Genomic DNA, 14,512 nt, shown 5'->3' on the forward strand with positions numbered 1-14,512 from the left:
AAAAGGAAAAAATGAGGTGAAAGGGAAGAAACTTCTCCTGAAATTATGGCTTGGGAGTGTGTTGCTGAGTTTGAGCTAAAATAGTGTAAAGAAAGAATTGTGCCAATGTGGCATTTTCAAAACAGCCAGGCCAGTCATCTCTCCCAGCTCATTTGCACTGCCAATCTTCCTCTCTGCTCCTTTCTCATATTCCATTCCCCTTTGTGCAAGAAGCAAACATCTCAATCTGGGAAGTTTGAAGTCAACATTGAATTCAGAGCTCTCATTGCTGGGTGACCGGACGCAAGAAAGAACATGTTCAAGTTACCACAGGTTTGTAATTCTCTTGACACCATGGAACTACACTACACGTTATCCACAAATACTTTTTATTGGATGATGTTAGTTAAAATAGGCTCAATGGCCCACTGGTTTATATGGCAGGAAAGCCACATTCTACATTTTAATCTTCCTCTTCATCATCTGCACCGCCAGCTCCACCCTGACCCTTCTTGGCATTCTTCCTCTTGACACGGCCTGGTCGGCCACCACCATAAGGTGAACGGAGGGAGAAGTCAATGTGCTTTTGGGAGTCCAGCCGGACAATGAAGGAAGGGATGTTCACCACTTGCTTCCTTACACTAAGAGGAAGAAAGGAAATGATTAGTGAATAAATAATCTTGTCTAGAACTCGTGGGAAATATTTGACAAAACAAACAAGCTCTACAAATATTTCCTGAGTTCACAGCCTACCTGCAACATTCAGAAGTCAAAGCCCCAACGGCCACTGACTTCAGGGTTATGTACAGAGTGACTGCAAAAGGCTTCTGGATCTATTTGGAATCTAATTTCACTCAGGAAATCTTTGTGCTCTCTGAGCTTGGTTGTTTTCCCTGCAGATAGCTAGGTAACATCACAAGGACTCCTCATTTCAACCCTGAGCTATTCTCTATTGGAGTTTCAATCCTTAAAGAAGCAATTGTTACGAGCAATGATTTATAGAGCAATCAGAATAGTGTTATTGCTGACTGGACAGTAACCTATTCAGACAAGAAACAATGATCAAATTTTATGCTTTGTAATTTTAATCAGGTTTTATCCCCCAGTCTCCCCCCTCCAAACTATTTAAAATTGCCTTGCCAATGCAAGCATGTATTCTGTGCAAGGGAAAAAAGCAAAGTACTACTTGCATTTTGCAAGTAAACAGAACCTATCATGGACTACCATAAATATTCAGTACACTAGAATTCTATACTGATTTACAAAACAGATATGGAACTACATTTCAGAAGTAGCCAACACACCATGGAAATTGTTTTATATGTGAACATTGCTGTTACTGCCTATAGTAGGTAAAGCCTAATTCCAGCTGCTAGTAAAATATATGCTTAATTAAGGAAATGTAGTCCACCAGAAAGTCAAACTACAACTCCTGGCAACTTTTTTTGCTGCGGTTGCTTACTGGAATTCAGCAACTGAAGACAGTAAACATTTCCTCCAACCCGTTGCAAAATCCATCAATTTACTTATACAGAAGGATCATATCAGGTTACTGCTGTGCTTGCTAAGTAGGAGCAGTACTTGGTGTTACCTTGACCACCCATGCGGCAGACTTTCACAAGGTGTACGGCCAAGCCGCAGTGAACCTTGCCGAAATCTTTGAGAGTTGCTTTGACACTGCTAGTCTATTGAGCTATCCAAGTGTTCGATCCTCAAAAGGGTTTGGTGGTTTATAAAGGCCCAAGCCAAGGCCGGGACCAGTTATCGCCGCACAGGCTACACATAAAAGATATTGCAAATGTTATTTCAGAAGTACATGTTCTGATGCTGACACCCAATATCAGTACATAGTTAACTTTACACTCCCCAAACTTTGGCTCTCAGCAGCATACCGGATGTGTCTCTGGCGGATAAGCACACGAGCATGATGGATGGACTTGGCCAGGCCCAGTTTGAAGACCTGGGTTTGGAGACGACGCTCCAGGAAATCCTCAATTTTCAGACCCAGGATGTAATCCAATTTCATTTTGCCTTCATCCAGCACCCCAATTCTGACCAAACGGCGCAGCAAGGCATTACCTGAGAGAAAGTTGAGAGACATCAACAAACTGAACGGGTCTTTTTATATATGTTAAGAGACAATGTTCAGATTAGCACATTTATGGGTACAAAATTGAAAAAGATACAACCATCAATTAACTGGCTATGCAAAAAAATACAAATTAAGCAATCCCAGGATATAGAAATGGTATTGGGCAAGAACAGCGTTAGAGGTAGATTGTAAAAGTATTATCAACAACTGCATGTTTCCAACTGAGCAGAGATCAAATCACACCTCAACAACGATGGCAGCCTTGTTTGCAGAAAATATTTAGTTCAATTGGATTGTTATGTCAATTCTCAACCACTTAACTGACTCAAAAATTGATACTACAGAAACCCTACCCATTTATTTCAGAAAGAGCTCAGTATTTCATCAAGCTCTTACACAGGATGAGTAATAGCATTTTCATTACTAAACCCTTTCTCATTACTCAGGCTGGCACAATACTGGCTTGGCCACTGTAGCCAACCTGTTTCTGGCTGGTATTTTCTTACCTTTCCGACCTTGGCAGTGAATTTCATAATAGACAAGATTGTTTTAAACTTTTTTTTAAAAAAAAGGATGAGGCATGCAAGCTAGAAAGGGTAGTTTAAGCTTGTCATAATTAGGTCTGTTTACCACTAAATCCAACTATTGGTGGTAAACTGATTGGCTCAATTAATCCCATCACAAATTAACTCTCCTCCCTTGACCCCATTTAACATGCTGTTGGAACCAGGCCTTTGTATAATCTTATAACACATACCACCTATCTTATAATCAGATTAGTGACTTACAAAGCTGGTATGAGGAAAAAAGTTAAATATATCAAGGTACTCAAGCAGGCTCCAAGTGAGTCATAGGTCCCGAAAGCAACATCGCCACCAAAGCTATTGTTCAGTATCTAGCTTTGCCATATTACCTTCAAAAAGGCGTCGCTGATCTTTCTCATCCAGGGTGAGCAGCTCTCGGGCAGCTTTGCGGATCTTGGCCAAAGTGAACTTCACTCGCCATACCTCACGTTTGTTCCGCAGCCCATATTCACCTAGTAAAAGAATTCTGAAAGTTTAAATGCAGTTACTTTAAGGGTCAGTGATTCAACCAATCAAAGGGGCCTCTGGTGGTTCAACGGACTAAGTCTGTCTGTTATTAACACAGCTGCTTGCAATTACTGCAAGTTCAAGTCCCACCAGGCCCAAAGTTGACTCAGCCTTCCATCCTTTATAAGGTAGGTAAAATGAGGACCCAGATTGTTGGGGGTAATTAAGTTGACTTTGTATATAATATACAAATGGATGAAGACTATTGCTTAACAATTGTAAGCCGCCCTGAGTCTTTGGAGAAGGGCGGGATATAAATTCAAATAAAAAAAAAAATCAAGGACAAATTCTTTCCCCAACTTGTAAGGTCTTCTCAGGATTAGCCCCATTCCTCTGGAAAAACTTATACTTGATTAGTGTACCTCTTACACTGCAGTAAAAAATTTTTTATTAAAGTTTTATAAAAGATATAAAAACTGATATAAACTAATACAGAGCAGAAATAAAGAAAAAAGAGGCAAAGTGTACAAAAGGAATCAGAAAATGCGCATGTCCAAGATGGCGCCGCGCCGCTGAACGGGAGATGCGGCGATGGGCCTCTTTTGGACCCGACCGGGCTGGGGGGGGGTCTTTTTGAGAGCTTGGACCCCCCGCCCGGGTAGAGGGCAGTGTGGACAGTCGGAGCATGGGTGGATTGAGGCTGAGCGGCTCCGGGTCGCTTCAGGAGGAACCCCGGAGCGTTCTCCCCCCAACGGCGATGGCCCGGCCTTTTTCAGCAGCAGCGGCCGCGCTTCTTTGGACTCTTTGGCGGCGGTGGCGGCGGCCGGGCTTCGCGTGACTTCGGGAGGAGCCCCGGAGCTTTCTCCCCCCACTGGCAGATCATCGGCGGTAATGGCGGCCTGGCCTGGTCTTTTCCGCCGGTGGCGGCGGCGGCCGGGCTTTCAGTAGCTGTGGTGGCGGCAGCTGGCTCGGCGTTGCTTTGGGAGGAGCCCTGGAGCTCTCTCCCCCCAGCGGCAGTATAATCAGCGGCGGCGGCAGCGGCAGCCTGGCCTGACCAGTCTGGCGATGGCCTGGCCCGACGGTGGGCGGCTGGGCCTGGCGAACTGGCCTGGGGGTCGGAGCTGGTAGTATGGCCCAGCAGCCTATTCCAGCGGCCGGGCCGGTTGGGCTGCCTAGTTTAGAGGTCGTAAATAGGCCCGATGGATGCCTTCTTTGTGTCACCCTTGGAGGCTGTCCACGGGCCTAGTCGACGCCCCCCTCTTTATCATCTTTACCATCTAGAGGACGTTTATGGGCCACCTGTGGGGGGGACCTTTTTAAGATCCTGCTTCCCTCCCCCCCCGGACTTTAGGAGAGATGGCCTGGCGGTGTGACGGCCTCCCCCTTCCTCTTTAAACCACCCCTCGGGACTGTATAATGAGGGGTTGGTGAACTGACTGAATCATGGCGGTGTTATCCATCTACCGCCTAAGAACTATTCCTCAACTGTGGCTCACCCAGATTTGCTGGTATTGTCAGTTACCATTTTGACTGGTCCAGGATGGGCCTGCTTGCCGGACTCTTACTATGCGGACATTCACAGCGGCTGACCCTCTCTCGCGGGTTTGGCCCCCCACACTATCGAGGGCCCATCTTGAGGACGGGTTTTAGAACCACGAGAGCTGGCATACCAAAAATAGGAGACTTAGGGGATTTTTAATTAACTATTTTAATCGTTTTTTTAAGGGGAGTTTTAATGGGAATTTTAGGGGGGGGGGGGAAATTGATGGGTTTGGGGCGGGGAGGGTGGGTAGGGGGGGAAACCCGTCGGGGGGGAGACGAGTTCAGCTAGTATTCGCGGCGGTAATTTATTAGGTCCGAGGGTGGCGGGGGGGGGCCTCATTCCAGTTTATCAGGGTTCGGTTATCAATACGGTATGTGGGAGAGGCAGATATGGCGGAAGGGGGGGGCCACCTCAGGTTTTGGGGGTACACCCTCGCTATTTAAGAGCGATCGCGTGCTCCGGCCCCCCAGAATTTTCCCGTTCCCCGAGTGGCCAGAGTACCCGGGACTTGGGACTTCGGCTGATGTTATGCAATGCAAGATCCGTGGTTAATAAAGCCCCCCTGATTTCAGATCTAATTCAGGAAGGGACCACGGACGTTATGGGCATTACGGAAACCTGGTTGGGCACTGAAGGGGGGGTTCCCCTAGTAGAGATGTGCCCATCAGGTTTCCGAGCATTCCATCAGCCGAGGGCCCAAGGTAGGGGTGGCAGTTATTATTAGAGAGTCTGGAACCGAGGGAGACCACTGTGCCTCAGATAGCTGGGTGTGAAACCCTCTATGTGAAGTGGGGTCGTAGGACTCAGGTGGGCTTGTTGATCATGTACCTGGCTCCTTGCTGCGTGACAACAGCCCTGCCCGAGCTGTTGGAGTTGTTGGCCGGGTTGGCAGTTGAAACCCCTAGACTGTTGGTCATGGGGGATTTCAACTTGCCATCAACTGGCGCGGCATCCTCGATCGCTCGGGAGTTCATGGCTTCCATGACGGCCATGGACCTGACTCAATTAATTGATGGCCCTACTCACATTGGGGGTGGCACCCTAGACTTGGTTTTTATCTCTGGCCAGTGGTTGAATGATCTGATTTTAAATGATTTACTTATTGAGCCTTTGTCATGGTCAGATCATTTTCTCCTTCATCTGGACTTTCAGACCGCTACCCACCGCCGCAGGGAGACGGAACCAATGCATTGGTTCCGTCCCAGGCGCCTGATGGACCCTGAGAGGTTCCTGACGGAGCTTGGGCCGTTTCCCGAGAACCTGGCCCACGGCACGACTGAAGAGCTAGTCGCAGTCTGGGAACAGGCTGAGGCTGGAGTTTTGGACTGTGTCGTGCCTTTGCGGCCTCTGACCCGGTGTCGATCTCAACCAGCTCCTTGGTTCTCCGAGGAGCTAAGGGAGATGAAACGCCAGAGAAGACGCCTAGAGAGTGTCTGGAGATCCAGCCGTTCTGAGGCTGATCGGACACTAGTTAGGTCCTATAGCAGGACCTACCTAGTGGCACTGAGGGATGCGAAACGTTCCTACGTTTCCTCCCTCATTGCGTCGGCAGATAACCGCCCGGCCGCCCTGTTCCGGGTGACCCGCTCTCTCCTTCAACAGGAGGGGCGGGAGGACCCCTACAAGGGCGTGCCGAGGAGTTTAACGGTTATCTATACGACAAAATCGTTCAGCTTCGGGACGGATTGGATCAAAATTGGGTAGATCCAGACGAGAGTTCCGAGACCCGTCTTGTTGAGGTGGTTTGGGATGATTTTGACCCTGTGACTCCTGAGGACATGGACAGGTTGCTTGGAAGACTGAATGCCACCACATGTTTACTGGACCCGTGCCCCTCCTGGTTGGTGCTGGCCACATAGGAGGTGACAGGAGGCTGGCTCCAGGGGATTATTAATGCTTCTCTGCGGGAGGGGATCTTTCCCCCTTCCTTGAAAGAGGCGGTGGTGAGACCTCTCCTCAAGAAGCCTTCCCTGGACCCAGCTGTTTTAGGAAATTATCGTCCGGTCTCCAACCTTCGCTTTACGGCGAAGGTTGTAGAGTGTGGTGGCAACGCCAGCTACCCCAGTACCTGGATGAAACCGTCTATCTAGACCCGTTCCAGTCCGGCTTCCGGCCCGGGTACAGTACGGAGACGGCTTTGGTCGCGTTGGTGGATGATCTCTGGAGGGCCAGGGATAAGGGTTACTCCTCTGCCCTGGTCCTATTAGACCTCTCAGCGGCTTTTGATACCATCAACCATGGTATCTTGCTGCGCCGGTTAGAGGGGTTGGGAGTGGGAGGCACCGCAGACGGTGTTGACAGGGGGGCAGAGATTGACTCCGAGGCCCCCTCATGTGTGGGGTGCCGCAGGGATCGATTCTCTCGCCTCTCCTGTTCAACACCTACATGAAGCCACTGGGTGAGATCATCAGTGGTTTTGGGGTGAGATACCAACTGTACGCTGACGACACGCAGCTGTACTTTTCCACCCCAGGCCACCCCAACGAAGCTATCGAAGTACTGTCCCGGTGTCTGGAGGCCGTACGGGTCTGGATGGGGAGGAACAGGCTCAAACTTAATCCCTCCAAGACGGAGTGGCTGTGGATGCCAGCACCCCGGTACAGTCAGCTGCAGCCGCGGCTGTCTGTTGGGGGCGAGTCATTGGCCCCGATGGAGAGGGTGCGCAACTTGGGCGTGCTCCTGGATGGGCGGCTGTCTTTCGAAGACCATTTGACAGCCGTCTCCAGGAGAGCTTTTTATCAGGTTCGCCTGATCCGCCAGTTGCGCCCCTTCCTGGACCGGGATGCCCTATGCACGGTCACTCATGCTCTCGTTACCTCTCGTCTGGACTATTGCAATGCTCTCTACATGGGGCTCCCCTTGAAGAGCACCCGGAGACTCCAGCTAGTCCAGAATGAGGCTGCGCGGGTTATTGAGGGAGCAGTTCGGAGCTCCCATGTAACACCTATCCTGCGCAGACTGCACTGGCTGCCTGTTGTCTTCCGGGTGCGCTTCAAGGTGTTAGTTACTACCTTTAAAGTGCTCCATGGCTTAGGACCGGGATACCTACGGGATCGTCTACTGCCAACGTTTATCTCCCAATGACCGGTGCGCTCTCACAGAGAGGGGCTCCTCAGGGTGCCGTCAGCCAAGCAATGTTGGCTGGCGGCCCCCAGGGGGAGGGCCTTCTCTGTGGGGGCTCCTACCCTATGGAACGAGCTTCCCCCTGGACTCCGACAAATACCTGACCTTAGGACCTTCCACCGCGAACTTAAAACCTACTTATTTTGTCTTGCTGGACTCGCTTAAATTTTATATTATTAAATTGATTTATGGGTTTTAAATTTTTTAGTAAATTTTAGAGGGAATATTTTTATCTATAAATAGCCATATTAAATAGGTTTTTTAAGAGTTGTTTTTAGTTTTGTATTGTTGTTTTTTTCCTGTATTTTATTTGTGGCTGTACACCGCCCTGAGTCCTTTGGGAGAAGGGCGGTCTATAAATAAAAATATTATTATTATTATTATTATTATTATTATAGAAAGAAAAAATGGGAGCTTCCAATTTCCTTTGCATTGTATATGACAAAGCCAGTTTGATGTAGTGGTTAAGATGCTAGCCTACAAACCAGGAAGCTGTGAGTTCTAATTCCACTTTAGGCATGAAAATCAGCTTGATGACCATGAGCCACTCATCTCACTCCAACTCACTTCACAGGATTGTTATGGGGAAAATAGGAAGGAGTATTATTTGGTATGTTCATCACCTTAAGTTATTTATATATTTGCATGTAGTTATTTATATATTTATATATACATATACATTTTCTTTTGGGCCCCAAAATAAGCACCAAGTCTTATTTTCGAGGGATGTCTTACTCACCACCATAGCCAGGCCTCGCTTACCACTGCAGCCAGGCCAACACCTGTCATGTTGCTGCCCAACTTCTTCTGGGGCTGCTTGTGGCCAGCCACCACGCGAGTGGCCGTAGAAGTCAGGCAGTGGCGCGGCAGGTGTCAGGGTGTGGGAGACCTGGCTGCAACAGACCTAAGATAAGCAGGTGCGGGGCATGTAGGGCAGCTCCACCTCCCCAAGCTTAATTTTTATGCATGCGTCTCACCCCACCTTTACAACCAGATGGTGGGCCAGAGTGGGCGGGGCTTATTTTTGGGGTAGGATTTGTATTAGGTGCAGGCATAAATTGTTTTCAGGGTAGTTCCTATTTTCAGGGAAACAGTTTTGAAATTGTGCGCACACACACACACATGCAATTACTCTATAATTAGAAAAAACCCATTTTTCTTTTATTTCCCCCAAATCATCAAAATCACAATGCAAAGTCTCTAAGGGGCTTCAAATTCTCCTTTATATTTTTCTTAAAAAAAACAACCCAATCTACTTTGGACAGAATTTAATCTGAATCTTTGTTAAGGCATTTTTTTTAAATTTACATTTATATCCCGCCCTTCTCCGAAGACTCAGGGCGGCTCACAGTGTGTAAGGCAATAGTCTCATTCTATTTGTATATTTACAAAGTCAACTTATTGCCCCCCCAACAATCTGGTTCCTCATTTTACCTACCTTATAAAGGATGGAAGGCTGAGTCAACCTTGGGCCTGGTGGGATTCGAGCCTGCAGTAATTGCAGGCTGCTGTGTTTTAATAACAGGCTATCTTACAGCCTGAGCCACCCCTCCCAATTTATCCCATCAAAATTAGATCTTTTTCTGTTTTAGTTTTTCAGTTGGATAATTCATTTCTCAATTAGAGTATTTTTTTTCCTCAAACATTGTGACATTTTGGAAGCCTTGCGACTTTTTTCATAGAATCATATGGCTGGAAGGGACCTTGGGGGTCTTCTACTCCAACCCCTTGCTCAAAGCAGGATTCCTTATACCATCCTGGATAAATGGTTGTTCAACTTTTTCTAAAAACCTTCAGCGATAGAACACTCACAACTCCAGGAGGCAAGCTGTTTCATTGACTGTTTTCACTTGACAGCAGCTATGAATTTATTTATAGTTCTTAATAGTTTTGTTATCCATTCATTTAACAGATTGTTGCACAATTTGTCTAGAATGGATAAATAAATAAATCTTACCAATAAGTTTCAACTCCTGATCAAGGCGTGATTTTTCAAAAGGCCGCCTGGGGGTGACATAAGTCTTCCGACATACCCAACTCCTGGCAACAGGCATTCTGGCCTAAAGAGACACAGGCCAAGCCTAGGAACAAGGACAAACAATATATTTTAACAAATGCAAGCCATGTAACAGAATGAAATCACTGGAGATATTACTATTGACATACTACTCTAATTTGTGGCAGACTCAACTAATAAAGCAGCTTCTGTGCTAAGTGGTAGTCTCATCCAGTATCAATTAACACCTGCATGATTATTTCATAAACCAAATTCATCTTTCAGTTCATATTAATTCTTAATTGCGAATACCTTTTATACAGCAGTGAACTGCACCACCCTTTTATAGACCTGCCCCACCTCACCAATTTATTCTCCACTGCTTCAAGCCAGAAACTGTTAAGTTATTTTCCCCTTTCTCTTTGACTAGCTAGCCATTATTTCAGAGGAAGATGGGAAAAATATTTTCACACAAAACCAAATGGATTTTTACATTTAAACGGATGGTTTAGACATGATGTCCTATTTCCAAATTAGGGAAGGATAGGATCTCAAAAGGATGGATAAGACCCCCACAGAACAATGAAAGTAAAAAAAGAAGCCCAGCTTTCATGTTTATTAAGCATTTTTATAAAACTAATTTATTGGATTAATAGGAAGTAAAACTTCCCAATTAAGGGAACAGAATACTGAATATGTAAAGTTCACAAAGGGGCAGCCCGCTCCCACTGTTTTCATTCCTACGTTTATTTTACACTACCTCATTTCCATTTTTTATTAAATTCAACATTCATTTAACCTGCACTGTATTTCTTAGAAGTTCTCAAGGGAGGAAAATCATACTTTGATTATATTAAAACTTCAAAAACCCACCAGTCTGCTTTGAATGGGCAAGGCTATACAGAATTATCAGCATTCAGCCACTCACAAAGCTTTCAATAGACTCCACTATGATCTTATTATTTTTAAATGCTTTTAGGTAACCATAATGTCTTTATTGTATATTGCCCAGTCATTCATGTCAGACGACCGGGCATATCAATTTGATAATACAAAACGAATAGATTACCCACTTCCTCCAAATCTCAGTTTTATCTCAAAAACAGGGTTTATTTTCTCTTTTTCTAACTTGTTGCCCTTAAATCAGATGGGCCTTTGAGGATACCTAGGCTTTTTAACTCAATTTGAGAATCCATTCCCAAAATAGTTTCACATCTAGAAACCAAAGTTATATGCGTCCCAAGAGCCGCCACTAATTCCAAGGAAGGGCATCGATAAAGTGCATGAACTGATTAACCCATAGATCACCCAACAAAAATCAGGCCCGAGAAGGGGGAACATGCTGGTAATCCCTATAATCAAATCCCTCATTCTCAGATGTCCTGGCGTAAACGCCTGTAAACTGCCACTCAGCAACTCCTGAAGGGTTGGACAGCCAATGATGGCGGAGCGGAATAGCCCTGCTGAACTCGCAAGGGGAATGCGCAGAGCCGTTTCAGATGCCGGCGCACGTGCAGGAAGCAGGAGACGGGTAGAAAATGGAGGCTCGAGCGCCCAAGTTTCTCCAGCGCATGCGCTACTCCGCTTGCCAGGCGTAGGCCGCCAGACTCTTTTTTTAACGAACTTTTTTCGATCGCTGGCCGCCGCCGCTCCGCTTACCCGGTTCGACTCGGTAACTCGAGTCCTAGTCTGGCAAGATTAAATTCCCTTACCTCCCACCTCAGACGCCAACGGGAACCAGGTGAAAAAAGGAAGAGAGTAATTCGGGGAGTCTGCTTTTATAGGACTGTGAGCAGCTCCACCTTCTCCCTCTACCAGCCAGTAGAAATAAGACATTTTTCACGCTTGGCCTATTGGCGGAGAGGAGCTTCAAGGAATATCAGCCAATGGGCATTGTGAAATAAAGAAACTGGCTAAAATACTAATGACGAAAGTACCACGCGAGGTTACGCCTCCTTCTTCTTTAACTGCTGATCTCTGTTAAAGGAGATCTCGCGATTATAACAGTCCCTCTCAGAAAGGGGGGTGACGTCATTGCCGAATAAGCATAGCATTCGAAGTATGTTCTGCCTTCCGACAAAACGGCGTCCCCCAACGCGGTGTTCTCCAAATGTACTGGATGGACTTCAGCTCCCATAATTCTCAGACGGTGTCATTCTGGTGGAGAAATTATGCAAAGTGTTGTTTTAACAAGGCTACCTGTGCAGTTTCCATCTAATCCCCACGAGTCAGGACTCGCGAGTCTTTACTGGGGCAAAACATCTGGACCCGCTTCCAATAACGCGCGGTTGCACACCACGCGCGATTTGTAAAATGTGTGTGTATTATGTATATTACGTGTATTGTACCGAATCATTCACTTTAAATGATCAGGTTTATTGTGAATTTACAGCGACGAAAATGCCTAAACATTTCTTGTATTTCTTTTTACTTTTCTCCCGTTCATTTCACTCTCTTTTGAGCCTTTTTTTCTTTTGGCAATAGTAATGTATTATTTATTTATTATTATTTATTATTATATTTGTATACCGCCCATCTCCCGAAGGACTCAGGGCGGTTCACAGCCAATAAAACAACAGAAAACCTATAATACATATAAAACAGCAAAAAAGAATAGAAAATTAATTCAATTGCTGGCCTAAAACTTTTAAATACAAATTTAAAACCGGCGGTTCACAACCTGAGGTCGGGGAGTTGACGAAGCCCCAGAGGGAGCTTGTTCCAGAGGGTAGGAGCCCCCACAGAGAAGGCCCTCCCCCTGAAGGTCGCCAGCCGACATTGTTTAGCTGACGGTATCCAAAGGAGGTCCTCTCTGTGAGAGCACACTAGTCAGTTAGAGGCTAATGGTGGCAGTAGGCGGTCCCGTAAATATCCCGGCCCTAAGCCATGGAGCGCTTTAAAGGTGATAACAAGTACCTTGAAGTGAACCCGGAAGACCACCGGGAGCCAGTGCAGATTACGCAGGAGGGGTGTTACATGGGAGCCACAAGGTGCTCCCTCTATCACGCGCGCAGCCGCATTCTGGACCAGTTGGAGTCTCTGGGTACCCTTCAAGGGGAGCCCCATGTAGAGAGCATTACAGTAGTCCAGGCAGGATGTAACAAGGGCATGAGCGACCATGCATAAGGAAGCCCGATCCAGAAAGAGGCGTAACTGGCGTATCAGACGAACCTGATGAAAAGTTCCCCTGGCGACGGCCTTCATATGATCTTCTAAAGACAGCCGCGCATCCATGAGGAAGCCCAGATTGCGAGCCCTTTCCGTGGGGTCCAATAGCTCGCCCCCAATGGTCAGTGATGGAATTAGCTGACTGTACCGGGCCACCGGCATCCACAGCCACTCGGTCTTGGTGGGATTGAGTCAGTCTGTTCCTCCCCATCCAGACCCGTACGGCCTCCAGACACTGGGACATCACTTCAACAGCCTCGTTGGGGTGGTTAGGGGTGGAAATATAGAGCTGAGTATCATCAGTGTATAGATGACAACTCACCCCAAGACCACGGATGATCTCACCCAGCGGCTTCATATAGATGTTGAACAGAAGAGGCAAGAGAACCGACCCCTGCGGCACCCCACATAAGAGGCACCTCGGGGTCGATCTCTGTCCCCCTATCAACACCGTCTGCGACCGGTCTGAGAGGTAGGAGGAGAACCACCGATGAACAGTGCCCCCCACTCCAAGTCTCCTGAGTCGGTGCAGCAGGATACCATGATCGATGGTATCAAAAGCCTCTAAGAGATCTAATAGGACCAGGATAGAGGAACAACCTCTGTCCCGAGCCCTCAAGAGATCATCAACCAGCGCGACCAAAGCTGTTTCTGTGCTGTGACCAGGCCAGAAACCGGACTGGAATGGATCAAGATAGACAGTTTCATCCAAGTACTGGGGCAATACTGGTACTGTATTATGACAGAATGTTTTTATACATCAACATCAACATCGACATCTTAATAGTTCCTGTATACTGTTAGAATGAAAATTATATTTAATTAACACAGGTAATAAATTACATTATTATTACACAATGAAAAATACTTTTTGAGGAATGATCTTGCACAAAACTTTGGTCCAGTTGTCCTAATTTAATTTTTTAAGATACTTTTGGCTTGGATGATTGAATCTTCATTTACATATTGCTTTTCATTTTGGGGAGAAACCCCCTGCAATCTGTATGGCACCAGTTGACTATCTGATCCAAATTTTCATTTTGACTGAAGAAGTTACTTGGATGAGTAACAAAATATCTCGGTTTTAATAAACCTTGGACCAGTTACCATGGGTTAACCTTTTAAGATACTTTTGTCCTAGATGTCCCAAAGTTACTTTTTCAGGAGGAAACTGGACTTTCTTATTATTATTACTATTTTTTGAATGAAGTTTCACTTCTTATTCAAGAAGTTCTGACTGGATGGTAGGGAATGGAAGGATTTATATTCCTTGCAGACAGCTGGTAATTGGCATTCTTTTAGGGAGTTGCTGAGGCCACTTGGAGGTTTGTGTCCTCAGGGTCACTTGAATAATGCACATGGCTACAGATTCTTCTTGGCTGCAGGATCTTTTCTGCCCTGTGACCCTTCACTATGGAAGACAGGCACAGGCTGTTGGGGATAAGTCTATGTTGTGTGCATCTCAAATTGAAGTACAAATGGTTTCTGTAGTCTGCAGTTTTTCTGGAAATCCATTCATACTCCCACACTATTCCAAGGGTGTTCATTGCAAAGTGCATAGCTAAAATATAAATCCTTCC

General features: G+C 46.3%; 1 protein-coding gene across 2 annotated transcripts; it reads right to left on the reverse strand.

Annotated features, from left to right (window-relative positions):
• Nucleotides 1–351: 351 nt before the first annotated feature.
• On the reverse strand, nt 352–11,516 carry RPS9 (ribosomal protein S9). 2 transcript variants are annotated; one of them, XM_058180112.1, is made up of 5 exons: nt 11,477–11,516; nt 9,726–9,849; nt 2,985–3,107; nt 1,872–2,058; nt 352–620 (listed from the first exon to the last, which is right to left on the reverse strand). In XM_058180112.1, exons 2-5 carry the CDS (start codon nt 9,820–9,822, stop codon nt 443–445), a joined length of 585 nt encoding a protein of 194 aa, XP_058036095.1. In that variant the 5' UTR covers nt 9,823–9,849; nt 11,477–11,516; the 3' UTR covers nt 352–442. The 2 variants fall into 2 exon arrangements, with proteins under 2 accessions (XP_058036095.1, XP_058036096.1); XM_058180113.1 differs by lacking the exon at nt 11,477–11,516 and adding an exon at nt 11,424–11,461.
• Nucleotides 11,517–14,512: the final 2,996 nt, after the last annotated feature.

The sequence above is a fragment of the Ahaetulla prasina genome, chromosome 4 (assembly GCF_028640845.1).
Source record: "Ahaetulla prasina isolate Xishuangbanna chromosome 4, ASM2864084v1, whole genome shotgun sequence".
Classification (NCBI taxonomy): domain Eukaryota; kingdom Metazoa; phylum Chordata; class Lepidosauria; order Squamata; family Colubridae; genus Ahaetulla; species Ahaetulla prasina.

Coding starts and splice junctions, on each gene's coding strand:
- RPS9 (XM_058180112.1), bottom strand. CDS start 9,822: ATGCCTGTTGCCAGGAGTTGGGTATGTCGGAAGACTTATGTCACCCCC. Junction 3,108..9,725: donor TCAGGAGTTGAAACTTATTG/GTAAGATTTATT, acceptor TTCTTTTACTAG/GTGAATATGGGCTGCGGAAC. Junction 2,059..2,984: donor TCAGCGACGCCTTTTTGAAG/GTAATATGGCAA, acceptor ACTTTCTCTCAG/GTAATGCCTTGCTGCGCCGT.